We start from the raw sequence: 18,802 nt of genomic DNA on the forward strand, positions 1-18,802 counted from the left end.
AGTCCTGGAGGCAGGCATGGGAGGAGGAGACCAGGGAACTAGAGAGAAGGAGGTCTTGTGAGGAGCGGAGTGTGCGTGTTGGGTGGTACTTGGATATTAGGTCAGTGATGTAGTTCGGGGCAGTATGGTGGACAGCTTTGTACGTCAGTGTTATGACTTTGAATTTGATCCGTTGCGCAATCGGAAGCCAGTGGAGGGATTGGCAGAGGGGGGTGGAGAACACTGAGTGGAGGTCAGTGGAGGGATTGGCAGAGGGAGGTGGAGGACACTGAGTGGAGGCCAGTGGAGGGATTGGCAGAGGGAGGTGGAGGACACTGAATGGAGGCCAGTGGAGGGATTGGCAGAGGGGGGTGGAGGACACTGAGTGGAGGTCAGTGGAGGGATTGGCAGAGGGGGGTGGAGGACACTGAGTGGAGGTCAGTGGAGGGATTGGCAGAGGGGGGTGGAGGACACTGAGTGGAGGTCAGTGGAGGGATTGGCAGAGGGGGGTGGAGGACACTGAGTGGAGGTCAGTGGAGGGATTGGCAGAGGGGGGTGGAGGACACTGACTGGAGGGATTGGCAGAGGGGGGTGGCAGAAACGGAGCGGTTCGAAAAGTGAATGAGTCTGGCAGCCGTATTCAGGATGGACTGAAGCGGGGATAGCCAGCGGCGAGGCAGGCCAGTGAGGAGGGAGTTGCAGTAGTCGAGGAGTTTGGATGTAAATGGGGGCAGGGAGATGGGTCTGAGGTTGTTCGGGTCATTGGGGTCCAGGGAGGGCTTTTTAACTATGGGGGTGATGTGTGCATGTTTCAGAGGGGAGGGGAAAGTGCCGGAAGAGAGGGAGAGATTAAAGATGTGGGTGAGGGAGCGTAGGATGGAGGGGGAGGGAGATCGTAGGAGTTGTGAGGGGATAGGGTCGAGGGGGCAGGTGGTGAGGTGGGCTTCAGAGAGGATCTTGGGGACTTCCTCGATGGTAGTAAGGTCAAAGGTGCGGAGTGTTGGGGGGCTTCAGTATGAGGAATGTAGGGTGGGGTGGAAGTGGAGGTCAGAGCAATGGTGGGGCCGTGGGAGAGGGGTGATGAGGGGGTAGCAGTGTGGGAGGGAGCGGGGTTGGAGGGAGTTAGATTAGTGACGAAGTCCCTGCGGGTTATGTCGAGGGAGAGGGGGGATGAGGGGGTAGCTGTGTGAGAGGGGACGGGTTGAGAGGGAGTGTGAATATGATTGGCTGGTGAGAGTTCCACATTGAATATGATTGGTTGGTGAACGTTCCACATTGAATATGATTGGTTGGTGAGAGTTCCACATTGAATATGATTGGCTGATGAGTATTCCACATTGAATATGATTGGCTGATGAGTGTTCCACATTGAATATGATTGGTTGGTGAGAGTTCCACATTGAATATGATTGGCTGGTGAGAGTTCCACATTGAATATGATTGGTTGGTGAGGGTTCCACATTGAATATGATTGGCTGGTGAGAGTTCCACATTGAATATGATTGGGTGGTGAGTGTTCCACATTGAATATGATTGGTTGGTGAGCGTTCCACATTGAATATGATTGGCTGGTGAGCGTTCCACATTGAATATGATTGGTTGGTGAACATTCCACATTGAATATGATTGTTTGGTGAACGTTCCATATTGAACACAGCCAGTTTCACATTGCATTTTCGCGAGCTGCGCTGGGTTTTGTGTGAATGGTTCTGCAGTCGTCTTGGACCTGTGGTGTGTCCCAGAAGGCTGCGGGGGAAGGAGGGCAGGGGGGCGAACTTTTGGCTCAGATTGCCTAGGTGGTCAGAGTGGATGTGGGAGTGGGTATCTGTGAAAATTGGGAACCTGGTCCCCCCTCCCAAAATGTGCCAAATGTTAAAGAGGAGGGTACAAATAAGCGGAACTTCCCCTTTTGGGTGAAGTTCCACTTGAATGAATACAGTGGTGTCTTCTAATCAGCCCCAGTCTGCTAATCGGACAATAGAGGAGCAGCAGCCAACTGATGAGTTGATGTTTCTGCTCACTCTGCTCTCTCCTCCTGCCAGCTTGTTGGTAATTGCATGCAGCTTACCTTCTTGGTTCCTCTTCCTCCCCTCTCTCTGCTCACTCCAAGTTGAGTTTAAATTCTATAGAATGCGGCGCTGCTTGTATTCCGGCCTGAATTTCAGCTCGGATAGTAAAATGGATTTGTTGATGATCTGCTGATTTGTCTTATTTCTACACTTCAGATCTGCAAAACGACAAATCCTGTATAATAATCATCATTGCCTTCCCTTTACCATCCTGACCGACTCCTCAATGACAACTACATGTCTGCATATTACAGCTATCATGGGCCGCCCCCCGGGGCTGAGGAGCCTTTACATGTCATAGAGCTTCCCATGCCTGACATCCATACTTCCAAGGCCTTGACCTTGTGCCGGGCCCATCCATAGATAATAATGGCTGATCTGGGCCCGGCTTGGTGTATGCACCCAGGACGGCCATTATTGTCCAAGGGGTGACTCCATCCATCTGTACACAATGGAAATGTCAGTTGGAGGTGAAGCCAGAGCCCTCATGTATTCTTCTAGTTTTCTTGGTCTCATGTCATCTGTTTCTCAGAAGGAGGAAGGTGTCCAGGCGAAAGCAGATGACCCGCCGGTCAGAGAAGACCTGGAACTGGCCGAGGTGGAGTCCTGGTCAAAGGAACGGTACAGCTTGGAGGAGGAGATGAAGGTGAGTGTCCGTTTTTTGCTCGGGATCTCAGTACTTTAGGTTTGGAGTAGAACTTCAGGCAAAACTTTTCTTTTTATTTCGGATAGAGTGGGGGAGGGGGAGGGGTTGTAACCCCCAATTGGGGAGATTTTCTCTTGTTGTCCTGTAGGGAAAACTGTGCTAAAGAAATGAACCTGATTATCAAAGTATCACCTAGGCTCGGGTAATCAATAGTTCACTTCTGTGTCATGAACTCTCCAAGACCTTTTGTAGCTGAAACAGGAAATTTTAAATGTTTTATGGCCCTCTGTCACAGATGTGGGGGGGGGGGGGGGCTGTACTGTGGTTGTATCTGTAGTGTGACATCCCATATTAGTTCTGCTGTCTAAGTTGTCCAAGCTGTTGGCCCATCCTGTCTGCTGTCTACAATGTATAACTCCCTCTGTTGGATGACACCTTGGGGACCGGATGACACCTTGGGGACCGGATGACACCTTGGGGACCGGATGACACCTTGGGGACCAGCTGACACCTCGTGGGCCGGATGACACCTCGGGGACCAGATGACACCTCGTGGGCCAGATGACACCTCGTGGGCCAGATGACACCTCGTGGGCCAGATGACACCTCGGGGACCAGATGACACCTCGTGGGCCGGATATCACCTCGTGGGCCAGATGACACCTCGGGGACCAGATGACACCTCGTGGGCCGGATATCACCTCGTGGGCAGTGTCCCCTGGAGGTCCCCATATGTGGCAATAAACATCCTTCTGGTCACCATAAGATGAGTTTTCCTGATTGAATTCCATAAAACCTGAAAGTGAAAGGAAATCCCTCCAAAGTGGAGGAATCTCTGATAGTTACCATGGTTACCAGAACTAGTGTCCCCATTGGAAGGGTTTCCCTCTATTACTTTTCTGGGGACAACCCAAAATTTGGGATTTCTTTCACTTTCAATGATTCTGGTCACCAGGACACAGAGGGGGAATCTCCCTAACGGGGACACAGACAGCAATAACACATGAGGGTCCCAGCTCCCCCCTCCCCCATCCAGCACTGCATAGAAAATGTTTTGCCTTCAGGTGCACATTGTGATGTTCCCGTTGCTGATGTCTTCTCCTCCCTCTCTGTTCCGCAGCCCATGTTGTCCAGTGGTGGTGAAGCAGCCGGGGAAGATCATCCGGACTGTACAGTTCATGTCATCCAGCCGGCTTCATCTGCACTCCCCGGTATGAGGATGATCGTACATACATAGATTATGGGGGGGGGGGAGGAGTCTGATTCCCCAGACGTGTGAAGGATCACATACCTTTGTAAAGAAGCTCTACCGCTCCATAAAATGGGAATATAAAACAAATACAAACTGAATGTCCATTGGGGGCAACAAGCTGCTCGTTTTTGGCCGTATACATGGGGGATATAGAGCCAGTGTACGTGGGGATATAGAGCCAGTGTACGTGGGGGATATAGAGCCAGTGTACGTGGGGGATATAGAGCCAGTGTACGTGGGGGATATAGAGCCAGTGTACGTGGGGGATATAGAGCCAGTGTACGTGGGGGATATAGAGCCAGTGTACGTGGGGGATATAGAGCCAGTGTACGTGGGGGATATAGAGCCAGTGTACGTGGGGGATATAGAGCCAGTGTACGTGGGGGATATAGAGCCAGTGTACCTGGGGGATATAGAGCCAGTGTACGTGGGGGATATAGAGCCAGTGTACGTGGGGGATATAGAGCCAGTGTAAGTATGGGATGTAGAGCCAGTGTACGTGGGGGATGTAGAGCCAGTGTACGTGGGGGATGTAGAGCCAGTGTACGTGGGGGATGTAAAGCCAGTGTACGTGGGGGATGTAGAGCCAGTGTACGTGGGGGATGTAGAGCCAGTGTACGTGGGGGATGTAGAGCCAGTGTACGTGGGGGATGTAGAGCCAGTGTACGTGGGGGATGTAGAGCCAATCTGTAGTCCCATTGGGAGAATCTTCCATCACTTCCTGTTCATACAAGTAATGGGGGTGAAGTTGTCATCAGGAGAGACACAAATAACAGAGAACATGCTGAGGTTCTAACCCTCCCGGCTGTGAATGTGGGATTGTCTGTCTCTATGGAAGAGTTTCCCGTCACTTTCTGTCTTTACGGGAAGTCGTCCCAATTGGGACACAGATGGCGATAAAACACGACTCCGGTTCTGCCCAATCCCGGCTCTCTCCAAAACAAAGCGGAAACGTCTGGAATGTGATTTGTTGGATTTGTCACCAAACATTGGGCTGGATTCCGGCTCATGGGCAGAATGTTTGGCCCCTGGGCTGACTTCAGGTTCTGCTGCAGCTGATCAGCCATTGGTTGCCCACCACTAGGTCATAGGTTCTGTCCCAGTGGGCCCCCCGATGTGACATCCACATGGGAGCTCCGAGTTCCCGGCTCTGCTGGTCTCTTGTGTTCCAGGAGGAGGATCTGAAATTGGAGATCAAAGAGAATATTAACCACAAATGGAAACCTGTTTGCTCGTCTTTTATCGTCTCCACACTGAGCCAATTCTCTGCATTTGGCATCCAGACTCCGGAGTACACCTGTGCTCTCCGCATATCTCTACCTCCACCCCAATGGGGGGTCCGGAGGGGGGAGAGCAGCATATCTCCTTCAGGGGGGTCCGGAGAGGGGAGAGCAGCATATCTCCAGAGGGGTCCAGAGAGGGGAGAGCAGCATATCTCCTTCAGGGGGTGGAGGGGAGAGCAGGATATCTCCTTCAGGGGGGTCCGGAGGGGGGAGAGCAGTATATCTCCTTCAGGGGGTCCGAAGAGGGGAGAGCAGCATATCTCCTTCAGGGGGGTGGAGGGGAGAGCAGGATATCTCCTTCAGGGGGGTCCGGAGGGGGGAGAGCAGCATATCTCCTTCAGGGGCGTCCGGAGGGGGGAGAGCAGCATATCTCCTTCAGGGGGGTCCAGAGGGGGGAGAGCAGCATATCTCCTTCAGGGGGGTCCGGAGAGGGGAGAGCAGCATATCTCCAGAGGGGTCCAGAGAGGGGAGAGCAGCATATCTCCTTCAGGGGGGTGGAGGGGAGAGCAGGATATCTCCTTCAGGGGGGTCCGGAGGGGGGAGAGCAGCATATCTCCTTCAGGGGGGTCCGGAGGGGGGAGAGCAGCATATCTCCTTCAGGGGGTCCAGAGGGGGAGAGCAGGATATCTCCAGGGGGGTCCGGAGAGGGGAGAGCAGCATATCTCCTTCAGGGGGGTGGAGGGCAGAGCAGGATATCTCCTTTAGGGGGGTCCAGAGGGGGAAGAGCAGGATATCTTCTTCGGGGGGTCCGGAGGGGGGAGAGCAGCATATCTCCTTCAGGGGGATCCAGAGGGTGGAGAGCAGCATATCTCCAGAGGGGTCCAGAGAGGGGAGAGCAGCATATCTCCTTCAGGGGGGTGGAGGGGAGAGCAGGATATCTCCTTCAGGGGGGTCCGGAGGGGGGAGAGCAGCATATCTCCTTCAGGGGGATCCAGAGGGGGGAGAGCAGTATATCTCCTTCAGGGGGGTCCGGGGGGGGAGAGCAGCATATCTCCTTCAGGGGGATGGAAAAGGGGGGAGAGCAGCAGATCTCCTTCAGGGGGTCTGGAGGGGGGAGAGCAGTATATCTCCTTCGGGGGGGGAGAGCAGTATATCTCCTTCGGGGGGGAGAGCAGTGTATCTCCTTTAGGGGGTCCAGAGGGGGAAGAGCAGCATATCTCCTTTAGGGGGTCCAGAGGGGGAGAGCAGCATATCTCCTTCGGGGGGTCCGGAGGGGGAGAGCAGGATATCTCCTTCGGGGGGTCCGGAGGGGGGAGAGCAGGATATCTCCTTCGGGGGTCCGGAGGGGGGAGAGCAGGATATCTCCTTCGGGGGGTCCGGAGGGGGGAGAGCAGGATATCTCCTTCGGGGGGTCCGGAGGGGGGAGAGCAGGATATCTCCTTCGGGGGGTCCGGAGGGGGAGAGCAGGATATCTCCTTCGGGGGGTCCGGAGGGGGGAGAGCAGGATATCTCCATCGGGGGGTCCGGAGGGGGGAGAGCAGGATATCTCCTTCGGGGGGTCCGGAGGGGGGAGAGCAGGATATCTCCTTCGGGGGGAGGGGATGCCGAACATGAAAGACAAATGTCTTCTTACTGAGAAATGATGAAAAGAGAAACAGATTTCACTTCCTTCCTCTTCTCCATTATCGGGTATTTTAGAAGGTGATTGCGTGGCACAACTTGTCATAGTCTGTACTGTGTTCTGTATACCGGACCCAGGAGCACACGGTACCGTGTTCTGTATACCGGACCCAGGAGCACACGGTACATGTTCTGTATACCGGACCCAGGAGCACACGGTACATGTTCTGTATACCGGACCCAGGAGCACACGGTACCGTGTTCTGTATACCGGACCCAGGAGCACACGGTACCGTGTTCTGTATACCGGACCCAGGAGCACACGGTACCGTGTTCTGTATACCGGACCCAGGAGCACACGGTACCGTGTTCTGTATACCAGACCCAGGAGCACACGGTACATGTTCTGTATACCGGACCCAGGAGAACACGGTACTGTGTTCTGTATACCGGACCCAGGAGCACACGGTACATGTTCTGTATACCGGACCCAGGAGCATACGGTACATGTTCTGTATACCGGACCCAGGAGCATACGGTACATGTTCTGTATACCGGACCCAGGAGCATACGGTACATGTTCTGTATACCGGACCCAGGAGCATACGGTACATGTTCTGTATACCGGACCCAGGAGCATACGGTACATGTTCTGTATACCGGACCCAGGAGCACACGGTACTGTGTTCTGTATACCGGACCCAGGAACACACGGTACATGTTCTGTATACCGGACCCAGGAGCATACGGTACATGTTCTGTATACCGGACCCAGGAGCACACGGTACATGTTCTGTATACCGGACCCAGGAGCACACGGTACCGTGTTCTGTATACCGGACCCAGGAGCACACGGTACCGTGTTCTGTATACCGGACCCAGGAGCACACGGTACCGTGTTCTGTATACCGGACCCAGGAGCACACGGTACATGTTCTGTATACCGGACCCAGGAGCACACGGTACATGTTCTGTATACCGGACCCAGGAGCACACGGTACCGTGTTCTGTATACCGGACCCAGGAGCACACGGTACCGTGTTCTGTATACCGGACCCAGGAGCACACACGGTACCGTGTTCTGTATACCGGACCCAGGAGCACACGGTACCGTGTTCTGTATACCGAACCCAGGAGCACACGGTACCGTGTTCTGTATACCGGACCCAGGAGCACACGGTACCGTGTTCTGTATACCGGACCCAGGAGCACACGGTACCGTGTTCTGTATACCGGACCCAGGAGCACACGGTACCGTGTTCTGTATACCGGACCCAGGAGCACACGGTACCGTGTTCTGTATACCGGACCCAGGAGCACACGGTACCGTGTTCTGTATACCGGACCCAGGAGCACACGGTACCGTGTTCTGTATACCGGACCCAGGAGCACACGGTACCGTGTTCTGTATACCGGACCCAGGAGCACACGGTACCGTGTTCTGTATACCGGACCCAGGAGCACACGGTACCGTGTTCTGTATACCGGACCCAGGAGCACACGGTACATGTTCTGTATACCGGACCCAGGAGAACACGGTACTGTGTTCTGTATACCGGACCCAGGAGCACACGGTACATGTTCTGTATACCGGACCCAGGAGCACACGGTACATGTTCTGTATACCGGACCCAGGAGCACACGGTACATGTTCTGTATACCGGACCCAGGAGCATACGGTACATGTTCTGTATACCGGACCCAGGAGCATACGGTACATGTTCTGTATACCGGACCCAGGAGCACACGGTACTGTGTTCTGTATACCGGACCCAGGAACACACGGTACATGTTCTGTATACCGGACCCAGGAGCACACGGTACATGTTCTGTATACCGGACCCAGGAGCACACGGTACCGTGTTCTGTATACCGGACCCAGGAGCACACGGTACCGTGTTCTGTATACCGGACCCAGGAGCACACGGTACCGTGTTCTGTGTACCGGACCCAGGAGCACACGGTACATGTTCTGTATACCGGACCCAGGAGCACACGGTACATGTTCTGTATACCGGACCCAGGAGCACACGGTACCGTGTTCTGTATACCGGACCCAGGAGCACACGGTACGTGTTCTGTATACCGGACCCAGGAGCACACGGTACCGTGTTCTGTATACCGGACCCAGGAGCACACGGTACCGTGTTCTGTATACCTGACCCAGGAGCACACGGTACCGTGTTCTGTATACCGGACCCAGGAGCACACGGTACCGTGTTCTGTATACCGGACCCAGGAGCACACGGTACATGTTCTGTATACCGGACCCAGGAGCACACGGTACTGTGTTCTGTATACCGGACCCAGGAGCACACGGTACATGTTCTGTATACCGGACCCAGGAGCACACGGTACATGTTCTGTATACCGGACCCAGGAGCACACGGTACATGTCTGTATACCGGACCCAGGAGCACACGGTACATGTTCTGTATACCGGACCCAGGAGCACACGGTACTGTACAGGTTCACTTTGATTCTCTTCCCAGCAGAGGCACCTTCATGGCTCCATCTCCGCTCTGTTTAGGCTCTAGCACTGAGGAATACCCCTGTCAGCCTCACATGAACCCTTCCCCTCCCCCATTGACAGCGCTGGGTCAGGGATGAATGCTGGCGCAAAGAGCCCCATCCCCCCCCCATACCTAGAGGTACAGGTATTCCTCTTCTCCCCTGCAGGCTGGACAGATTGGAGGGGGGGCAAAGGGGAAGAGTACACGATGCTGGGGAGGGGGGGGGGGGACAAAGGAGAAGAGTACATGCTACCGGGGGAGGGGGGGCAAAGGGGAAGAGTACACACTGCCGGGGAGGGGGGGCAAAGGGGAAGAGTACACGATGCTGGGGGGGGGGGGGACAAAGGAGAAGAGTACACTCTGCCGGGGAGGGGGGGGGGGGCAAAGGAGAAGAGTACACTCTGCCGGGGAGGGGGGGGGGCAAAGGAGAAGAGTACACTCTGCTGGGGAGGGGGGGGGCAAAGGAGAAGAGTACACTCTGCCAGGGAGGGGGGGGGGGTGCAAAGGGGAAGAGTACATGCTTCCGGGAGGGGGGAAAAGGAGAAGAGTACATGCTGCCAGGGGGGGGGGGGGGCAAAGGGGAAGAGTACAAGCTGCCGGGGGGGGGGGGGGGCAAAGGAGAAGAATACACGCTGCCGGGGAGGGGGGGGCAAAGGTGAAGAGTACACGCTGCCGGGGAGGGGGGGGGCAAAGGAGAAGAGTGCATGCTGCCAGGGAGGGGGGGGGGGCAAAGGAGAAGAGTGCACGCTGCCGGGGAATGGGGGGGGGGCAAAGGAGAAGAGTGCACGCTGCCAGGGAGGGGGGGGGGCAAAGGGAAGAGTACACTCTTGCCAGGGGGGGGGGGGGGGTGCAAAGGGAAGAGTACACTCTTGCCAGGGAGAGGGGGGGGTGCAAAGGGGAAGAGTACACTCTGCCAGGGAGGGGGGGGGGCAAAGGAGAAGAGTGCACGCTGCCAGGGAGGGGGGGGGGGGCAAAGGGGAAGAGTGCACGCTGCCGGGGAATGGGGGGGGGCAAAGGAGAAGAGTGCACGCTGCCGGGGAGGGGGGGGGGCAAAGGAGAAGAGTGCACGCTGCCAGGGAGGGGGGGGGGCAAAGGGAAGAGTACACTCTTGCCAGGGAGGGGGGGGGGGTGCAAAGGGGAAGAGTACACTCTTGCCAGGGAGGGGGGGGGGGTGCAAAGGGGAAGAGTACACTCTTGCCAGGGAGGGGGGGGGGGGTGCAAAGGGGAAGAGTACACTCTTGCCAGGGAGGGGGGGGGTGCAAAGGGAAGAGTACACTCTGCCGGGGAGGGGGGGCATTAACGATTGCCATTACGAAGGTTTGCATTGACGGCGCTGTGTGTGTCTATTGCTGTACACTCAGAGCCCCTAATCATGTATATGGCCCGCCTCCTCTCACCTTCCCAGCCAATCACACGTGTTGTTTTGAATTCATTTCTTCCTGTAGTTACTTTTCTTGGGTTTTTATTGGCATTTTCCACTTTCCGGCGTTCTGCAAAGGTTCCTGCCAGAGCCGAGCTGTGAACACTTTTCATGCACCAGCTCCCAGCGCTGCCGGCACAATCAGGGGCGGACTGACAACTCATGGGGCCCCCTACTGACCCCGGGCCCTCGGGCAGTGCCTGAGTTTCCAAATGGTCAGTCCGCCCCTGGGCACAATTCCTCTCCATCTTGGATGAACATTCGGGGATAAATCTCCGGCAGAGGCAGATCTCGCCTCCATTGTCTTTATGGTCACTGACTGGTGCTGGGAGGGGATGTGGCCCCAGTATGTGTATGTATGAATGTGAGTTAGGGACCTTAGATTGTATGCTCTTCGGGGGCGGGGCCTGATGGGCATGTACAATATATGTAAATTTCATGTCTTTTATCCACGCTTACATTGGTCTAGCAAATATGCTGCATTTTCACTTCCAAATGATTCTTATGACATCTTCAGCATGCGTACAGTGAGGTAAGGCGTAGTCCTAATGCCAGCGTGCCGCGGACAGTAGCAGAGAGTTGGGCTAGGCCCATCTGCAGCTCCTTGTTGGGGTCGGGGGTCAGGCTCGGGGTCCAGTAGCAGTAGAGAGGCTCCCACCGACCAGCTAGGTAAGTACATGAGATGTCAGCTCTCCCAAGGTGTGGGGTCTGAGCACTAACCGGTATTCACCAGAGCCCCTGATGGTGGGGATGGGTTTAGTACCAGGCCCGGTCCTCAGGATCACCCAACCCGGAGGTGAGCAGGCCGGGGTCCAGTAGCAGTAGAGAGGCTCCCACCGACCAGCTAGGTAAGTACATGAGATGTCAGCTCTCCCGAGGTGCGGGGTCTGAGCACTAACCGGTATTCACCAGAGCCCCTGATGGTGGGGATGGGTTTAGTACCAGGCCCCGGTCCTCAGGATCGCCCCACCAGGAGGTGAGCAGGCCGGGGTCCAGTAGCAGTAGAGAGGCTCCCACCGACCAGCTAGGTAAGTACATGAGATGTCAGCTCTCCCGAGGTGCGGGGTCTGAGCACTAACCGGTATTCACCAGAGCCCCTGATGGTGGGGATGGGTTTTGCTGCGTGTTAGTACCAGGCCCCGGTCCTCAGGATCGCCCCACCCAGAGGTGAGCAGGCCGGGGTCCACCAGCAGACATAGCAGGTAGGGGTCAGGCAGAAGTATAGTTGAGGAAGAAGCCAAAGGTGGGAGTGAAGATACGGAATGTGGCACACGGGAAGTGCAAAGGCGTGGCTTAATCAGGAATTCCTGGGAGGAGCGAAGAGTTCAAGGGGAACAACATGTAAGGCAGGATTGTTCAAGGAATTGTCCAGGGAGCTGATCAGCATATCGGGTGGCTCAGTAGGAAGAGACCTCACCAGGCACTGCAGAGGTCGCAGGTTCTGACACTCTTCCACAGATTGTGTCGGCTGTCTAGAGGAGGAGTTTGGTATAGGAAGTCCCGTCTTCAGGTTGGTCTTGTGGGTCCCAGTTGTGTCCGGTGGGTAGGTGTCTATGGTGGAGGGTGACCCCGGCACGGGCTGAATAAACATCATCAAAATAGTGTGCTGCTCTGTGAATTATTCGTGGGCCATCGTGGGGTCTGCCGTGGGATCTGAAATCTGCATCAGGATACCTCTACAAGCACCTCCAAATCCTGCGCCCTGAATTCCAGGTCCCTGAGATAATGGGGGTTACCATCAGTAACATGGCTATTGTGTTCGATGGCGGAGAAAACGATCGATTCCCCCATTCATGCCAAGATCGATGATAAAGGGATCTCCACCAGCAGTTCTATTCAGGTGGATGCAGCACAATGACTACGTCTGATAGGATGCAGACGCTGTTCAGGCGATCATTTTCCCTTCGGCTCCATTGAGTTCTAAATTGACTTTTATCGAGTGTTGGGTGATTGCGGATCTGCCAACGCCCCACACATCAGACAATTCGTCTATAGAAGGTTGGGAAGATTGACATTTGTAACGTGGCGGTGACTCAGGAAATGCCCAATTACATCAGTAACACTCGCAGGCCTAGAGAATGAAAACGAGAAATTCAGAAATAAAACGAATTGTGGAAAGTCCCTTTTCATGGCTCGTCTACCAGAACTCAGCCTTCCGGCCCCTCAGTGAGGCTGACTCACATTCCATACAATGTCATCCATTCGCTTCATTTCATGGACGTCGACTTTCTCTGCATTTTACTCCAGACTTTTAGGAAGTTATTTCCTGTTCTGTCACTTCCTAGTCATGGAAACATGCCTGTAACACGTGTGTGGAATTCATGTGAAATGTGTGTAGAGTTCATGTGAAATGTGTGTGGAATTCATGTAGAGTTCATGTAAAACTGGTGTAAATTCATGTAGAACCCGTGTAGAGTTCATGTAGAACGTGTGTGGAATTCATGTAACATGCGTGTAGAATTCATGTGAAATGTGTGTAGAGTTCATGTGAAACGTGTAGAATTCATGTAACGCACGTGTAGAATTCATGTAGAACACGTGTGTATTTCCACACATTTTACAAGTGTTCTAATGTCTCCACATGCCAGTCATGGCCGTCCTCAGAATGTAATAAATGGCGGGAAGGAGATCCGGGTAAATGTATTTTTGTTGTCCTCGTATCGTGTCTGTGCTGCGAAATGATTGGACACCAAAGCCGAGCGGACGGGTCCCCATTGTACATCGGACGGGTCCCCATTGTACATCGGACGGGTCCCCATTGTACATCGGACGGGTCCCCATTGTACATCCCGGGGGGGGGGGGGGGGGGGATTTCTTATTCTGATAATAATACAAACAAAATGTTTTTCTCCATTTGTTGAACGCAGATATTCACACGGACGGGTTATTCTGCTGCCTACAGGAGGGGGGGACACTGGTGATCAGGAAGGTTTTAAACCGGCCCCCATTAAGCTCTCCTCTACCCAGCATGCCTCAGTTTCTTGCCGGTGTCCTCGGGGATGGATTGCTGGGTCCTCGGGGATGGATGGATGGCCGGGTCCTCGGGGATGGATGGATGGCCGGGTCCTCGGGGATGGATGGATGGCCGGGTCCTCGGGGATGGATGGATGGCCGGGTCCTCGGGGATGGATGGATGGCCGGGTCCTCGGGGATGGATGGATGGCCGGGTCCTCGGGGATGGATGGATGGCCGGGTCCTCGGGGATGGATGGCCGGGTCCTTGGGGATGGATGGATGGCCGGCCGGGTCCTCGGGGATGGATGGATGGATGGCCGGGTATCGGGGATGGATGGATGGATGGCCGGGTCCTCGGGGATGGATGGATGGCCGGGTCCTCGGCTCTTCTGTACAAAGTGACAGTTTGTAGGGTTAGGCACTCCCACCTGTGTCTATATAAGGTCTGACGTCACCAGAATCACACAACTTAAAGCAGAACTCCGAGTACAACCGACTTTCCATGTCCTTGTCACTGATCTCCCACCATCAATGAACATGTCCTCCATCGCCTGGCTCACTCAGTAGTTGCTCTGAAATAGCCGATTCATTTTGAGAACGAACTGTTATTTCTCTTTGGTGTCCTGTTTGTAAGACCGGCGCCTGCTCCGCCTCCTATTCCCTCAGCCAATGGTCTTGGCACTTCCCTTCTGTAGTTCCTTCTCCAGGAAGCACTGATGTCATCCAGCCCCACTTGCAGTGGTGGGTGGACTGAGACTCTGACACATTGAACATGTACAGGCCTAGTACCCGCCCACATTCCGTGTGGTTGATGGGAACTGTAGTTTCCCTTTACTGCACAGAGAGGGTATGATGTCATCCCGGCTGTTACTCCTCCTCTTTTGCATAGTAGGTGATGTCATCCCGGCTGTTACTCCTCCTCCTTGGCACAGTAGATGATGCCATCCCGGCTGTTACTCCTCCTCCTTGGCACAGTAGATGCCGTTATCTGTTGAATTACAGCGATGAAGTCAATCAATCTTTTCTCCTGAATAGTGGGGGGTGTTCATGATGTTATTACCCCCGCAGTGTCCCGTGTGGGGGGTGTTCACGATGTTATAACCCCCGCAGTGTCCCGTGTGGGGGGTGTTCACGATGTTATTACCCCCGCAGTGTCCCGTGTGGGGGGTGTTCACGATGTTATTACCCCCGCAGTGTCCCGTGTGGGGGGTGTTCAAGATGTTATTACCCCCGCAGTGTCCCGTGTGGGGGGTGTTCACGATGTTATTACCCCCGCAGTGTCCCATGTCGGGGGTGTTCACGATGTTATTACCCCCGCAGTGTCCCGTGTGGGGGGTGTTCATGATGTTATTACCCCCGCAGTGTCCTGTGTGGGGGGTGTTCACGATGTTATTACCCCCGCAGTGTCCCGTGTGGGGGGTGTTCAAGATGTTATTACCCCCGCAGTGTCCCGTGTGGGGGGTGTTCACGATGTTATTACCCCCGCAGTGTCCCGTGTGGGGGGTGTTCACGATGTTATTACCCCCGCAGTGTCCCGTGTGGGGGGTGTTCACGATGTTATTACCCCCGCAGTGTCCCGTGTGGGGGGTGTTCACGATGTTATTACCCCCGCAGTGTCTCGTGTGGGGGGGTGTTCACGATGTTATTACCCCCGCAGTGTCTCGTGTGGGGGGGTGTTCACGATGTTATTACCCCCGCAGTGTCTCGTGTGGGGGGGTGTTCACGATGTTATTACCCCCGCAGTGTCTCGTGTGGGGGGGTGTTCACGATGTTATTACCCCCGCAGTGTCCCGTGTGGGGGGTGTTCATGATGTTATTACCCCCGCAGTGTCCCGTGTCGGGGGTGTTCATGATGTTATTACCCCCGCAGTGTCCCGTGTGGGGGGTGTTCATGATGTTATTACCCGCGCAGTGTCCCGTGTCGGGGGTGTTCATGATGTTATTACCCCCGCAGTGTCCCGTGTGGGGGATGTTCACGATGTTATTACCCCCGCAGTGTCCCGTGTGGGGGGTGTTCACGATGTTATTACCCCCCACAGTGTCCCATGTCGGGGGTGTTCACGATGTTATTACCCCCGCAGTGTCCCGTGTGGGGGGTGTTCACGATGTTATTACCCCCCACAGTGTCCCGTGTGGGGGGTGTTCACGATGTTATTACCCCCGCAGTGACCCGTGTGGGGGATGTTCACGATGTTATTACCCCCGCAGTGACCCGTGTGGGGGGTGTTCACGATGTTATTATCCCCCGCAGTGTCCCGTGTTGGGGGGTGTTCACGATGTTCTTACCCCCGCAGTGTCCCGTGTGGGGGGTGTTCACGATGTTATTACCCCCGCAGTGTCCCGTGTGGGGGGTGTTCACGATGTTATTACCCCCGCAGTGTCCCGTGTGGCGGGTGTTCACGATGTTATTACCCCCGCAGTGTCCCATGTCGGGGGTGTTCACGATGTTATTACCCCCGCAGTGTCCCGTGTGGGGGGTGTTCAAGATTTTATTACCCCCGTAGTGTCCCGTGTGGGGGATGTTCACGATGTTATTACCCCCGCAGTGACCCGTGTGGTGGGTGTTCACGATGTTATTATCCCCCGCAGTGTCCCGTGTTGGGGGGTGTTCACGATGTTCTTACCCCCGCAGTGTCCCGTGTGGGGGGTGTTCACGATGTTATTACCCCCGCAGTGTCCCGTGTGGGGGGTGTTCACGATGTTATTACCCCCGCAGTGTCCCGTGTGGGGGGTGTTCACGATGTTATTACCCCCCGCAGTGTCCCATGTCGGGGGTGTTCACGATGTTATTACCCCCGCAGTGTCCCGTGTGGGGGGTGTTCACGATGTTATTACCCCCCACAGTGTCCCGTGTGGGGGGTGTTCACGATGTTATTACCCCCGCAGTGACCCGTGTGGGGGATGTTCACGATGTTATTACCCCCGCAGTGACCCGTGTGGGGGGTGTTCACGATGTTATTATCCCCCGCAGTGTCCCGTGTGGGGGGTGTTCACGATGTTATTACCCCCGCAGTGTCCCGTGTGGGGGGTGTTCACGATGTTCTTACCCCCGCAGTGTCCCGTGTGGGGGGTGTTCACGATGTTATTACCCCCGCAGTGTCCCGTGTGGGGGGTGTTCACGATGTTATTACCCCCGCAGTGTCCCATGTCGGGGGTGTTCACGATGTTATTACCCCCGCAGTGTCCCGTGTGGGGGGTGTTCAAGATTTTATTACCCCCGTAGTGTCCCGTGTGGGGGATGTTCACGATGTTATTACCCCCGCAGTGTCCCGTGTGGGGGGGTGTTCAAGATTTTATTACCCCCGCAGTGTCCCGTGTGGGGGGTGTTCACGATGTTATTACCCCCGCAGTGTCCCGTGTGGGGGGTGTTCACGATGTTATTACCCCCGCAGTGTCCCGTGTGGGGGGTGTTCACGATGTTATTACCCCCGCAGTGTCCCGTGTGGGGGGTGTTCACGATGTTATTACCCCCGCAGTGACCCGTGTGGGGGATGTTCACGATGTTATTACCCCCGCAGTGTCCCGTGTGGGGGGTGTTCATGATGTTATTACCCCCGCAGTGTCCCGTGTGGGGGGTGTTCACGATGTTATAACCCCCGCAGTGTCCCGTGTGGGGGGTGTTCACGATGTTATTACCCCCGTAGTGTCCCGTGTGGGGGGTGTTCACGATGTTATTATCCCCCGCAGTGTCCCGTGTGGGGGATGTTCACGATGTTATTACCCCCGCAGTGTCCCGTGTTGAGGGGGGTACTGGTGGGTGATGTCTTTGCCTGTTCTGGAAGTTTGGATAAAGATGGCGGACGCCTGAGGTCATCTCTATGAATGATAGGCGTGTTCCTGGTAACTATGGGAACAGTTGGGTCACCAGAAACATGGCGGAGAATCCCATTGATGGTGTTTTCTTTGTACAGATGGAAAGCCTGAAACCTCCAAAGATCAATCTCCGCTTCATCTGCTGGCCAACGTCATCCTCAACCAGAGCTACATCTGTGCCCTGATCGCCATGATGGTAAGTGATCGCCATGGTGGTAAGTGATCGCCATGGTGGTAAGTGATCGCCATGGTGGTAAGGGATCGCCATGATGGTAAGGGATCACCATGATGGTAAGTGACCGCCATGATGGTAAGGGATCGCCATGATGGTAAGTGACCGCCATGATGGTAAGTGACCGCCATGATGGTAAGGGATCGCCATGATGGTAAGGGATCGCCATGATGGTAAGGGATCGCCATGATGGTAAGCGACCGCCATGATGGTAAGTGATCACCATGATGGTAAGTGATCGCCATGGTGGTAAGTGATCACCATGATGGTAAGGGATCGCCATGGTGGTAACGGATCGCCATGATGGTAAGTGACCGCCATGATGGTAAGCGATCGCCATGATGGTAAGCGACCGCCATGATGGTAAGTGATCGCCATGATGGTAAGCGACCGCCATGATGGTAAGCGACCGCCATGGTGGTAAGCGACCGCCATGGTGGTAAGCGACCGCCATGATGGTAAGCGACCGCCATGGTGGTAAAGGATCGCCATGGTGGTAAGGGATCGCCATGGTGGTAAGGGATCGCCATGGTGGTAAGGGATCGCCTGGTGGTAAGGGATCGCCATGGTGGTAAGGGATCGCCATGGTGGTAAGGGATCGCCATGGTGGTAAGGGATCGCCATGGTGGTAAGGGATCGCCATGATGGTAAGCGACCGCCATGATGGTAAGCGACCGCCATGGTGGTAAAGGATCGCCATGGTGGTAAGGGATCGCCATGGTGGTAAGGGATCGCCATGGTGGTAAGGGATCGCCATGGTGGTAAGGGATCGCCATGGTGGTAAGGGATCGCCATGGTTGTAAGCGATCGTCCTGTGTGACCCGGGGTTGGGGTGGATGTAATTACAGGATTTCATGACGTTCCTGAGTAGGTCCGGCCCGGCATTGGACAGAACAGAACCAGCTCTCCCTCCATAAACTCCACATTTGGGTCTGTTCATGTTTATAGGCTGCAGGACGACTTCTGTCTGATCACCCCAACATGGCCGCCATTACCCTTCAGGGTAGCACTCCACCCCAAAATGTCACATATTGCAGATGACCAATTTCCAAGTGTGGCGGCTGCATTAGTTTTCTTATTT

The 18,802-nt window shown here is 55.1% G+C and overlaps 1 protein-coding gene across 1 annotated transcript in view; it reads left to right on the forward strand.

The window, feature by feature from the left end:
• Positions 1–17,685, forward strand: part of LOC149428960 (piezo-type mechanosensitive ion channel component 1-like) — a gene marked incomplete at its 3' end in the record, with an annotated part of 125,166 nt that extends 107,481 nt beyond the window's left edge. Inside the window, exons 9-11 of the mRNA XM_089666901.1 lie at positions 2,581–2,694; positions 3,815–3,905; positions 17,588–17,685. Coding sequence (XP_089523027.1) covers positions 2,581–2,694; positions 3,815–3,905; positions 17,588–17,685 — 303 coding nt within the window. The remainder of the gene's footprint in view (positions 1–2,580; positions 2,695–3,814; positions 3,906–17,587) is intronic.
• Between the last annotated feature and the right edge of the window lie 1,117 nt (positions 17,686–18,802).

Source organism: Staurois parvus, unplaced genomic scaffold (assembly GCF_062004578.1).
Source record: "Staurois parvus isolate SC_StPar_1 unplaced genomic scaffold, SC_StPar_1.0 ptg002892l, whole genome shotgun sequence".
Lineage (NCBI taxonomy): Eukaryota > Metazoa > Chordata > Amphibia > Anura > Ranidae > Staurois > Staurois parvus.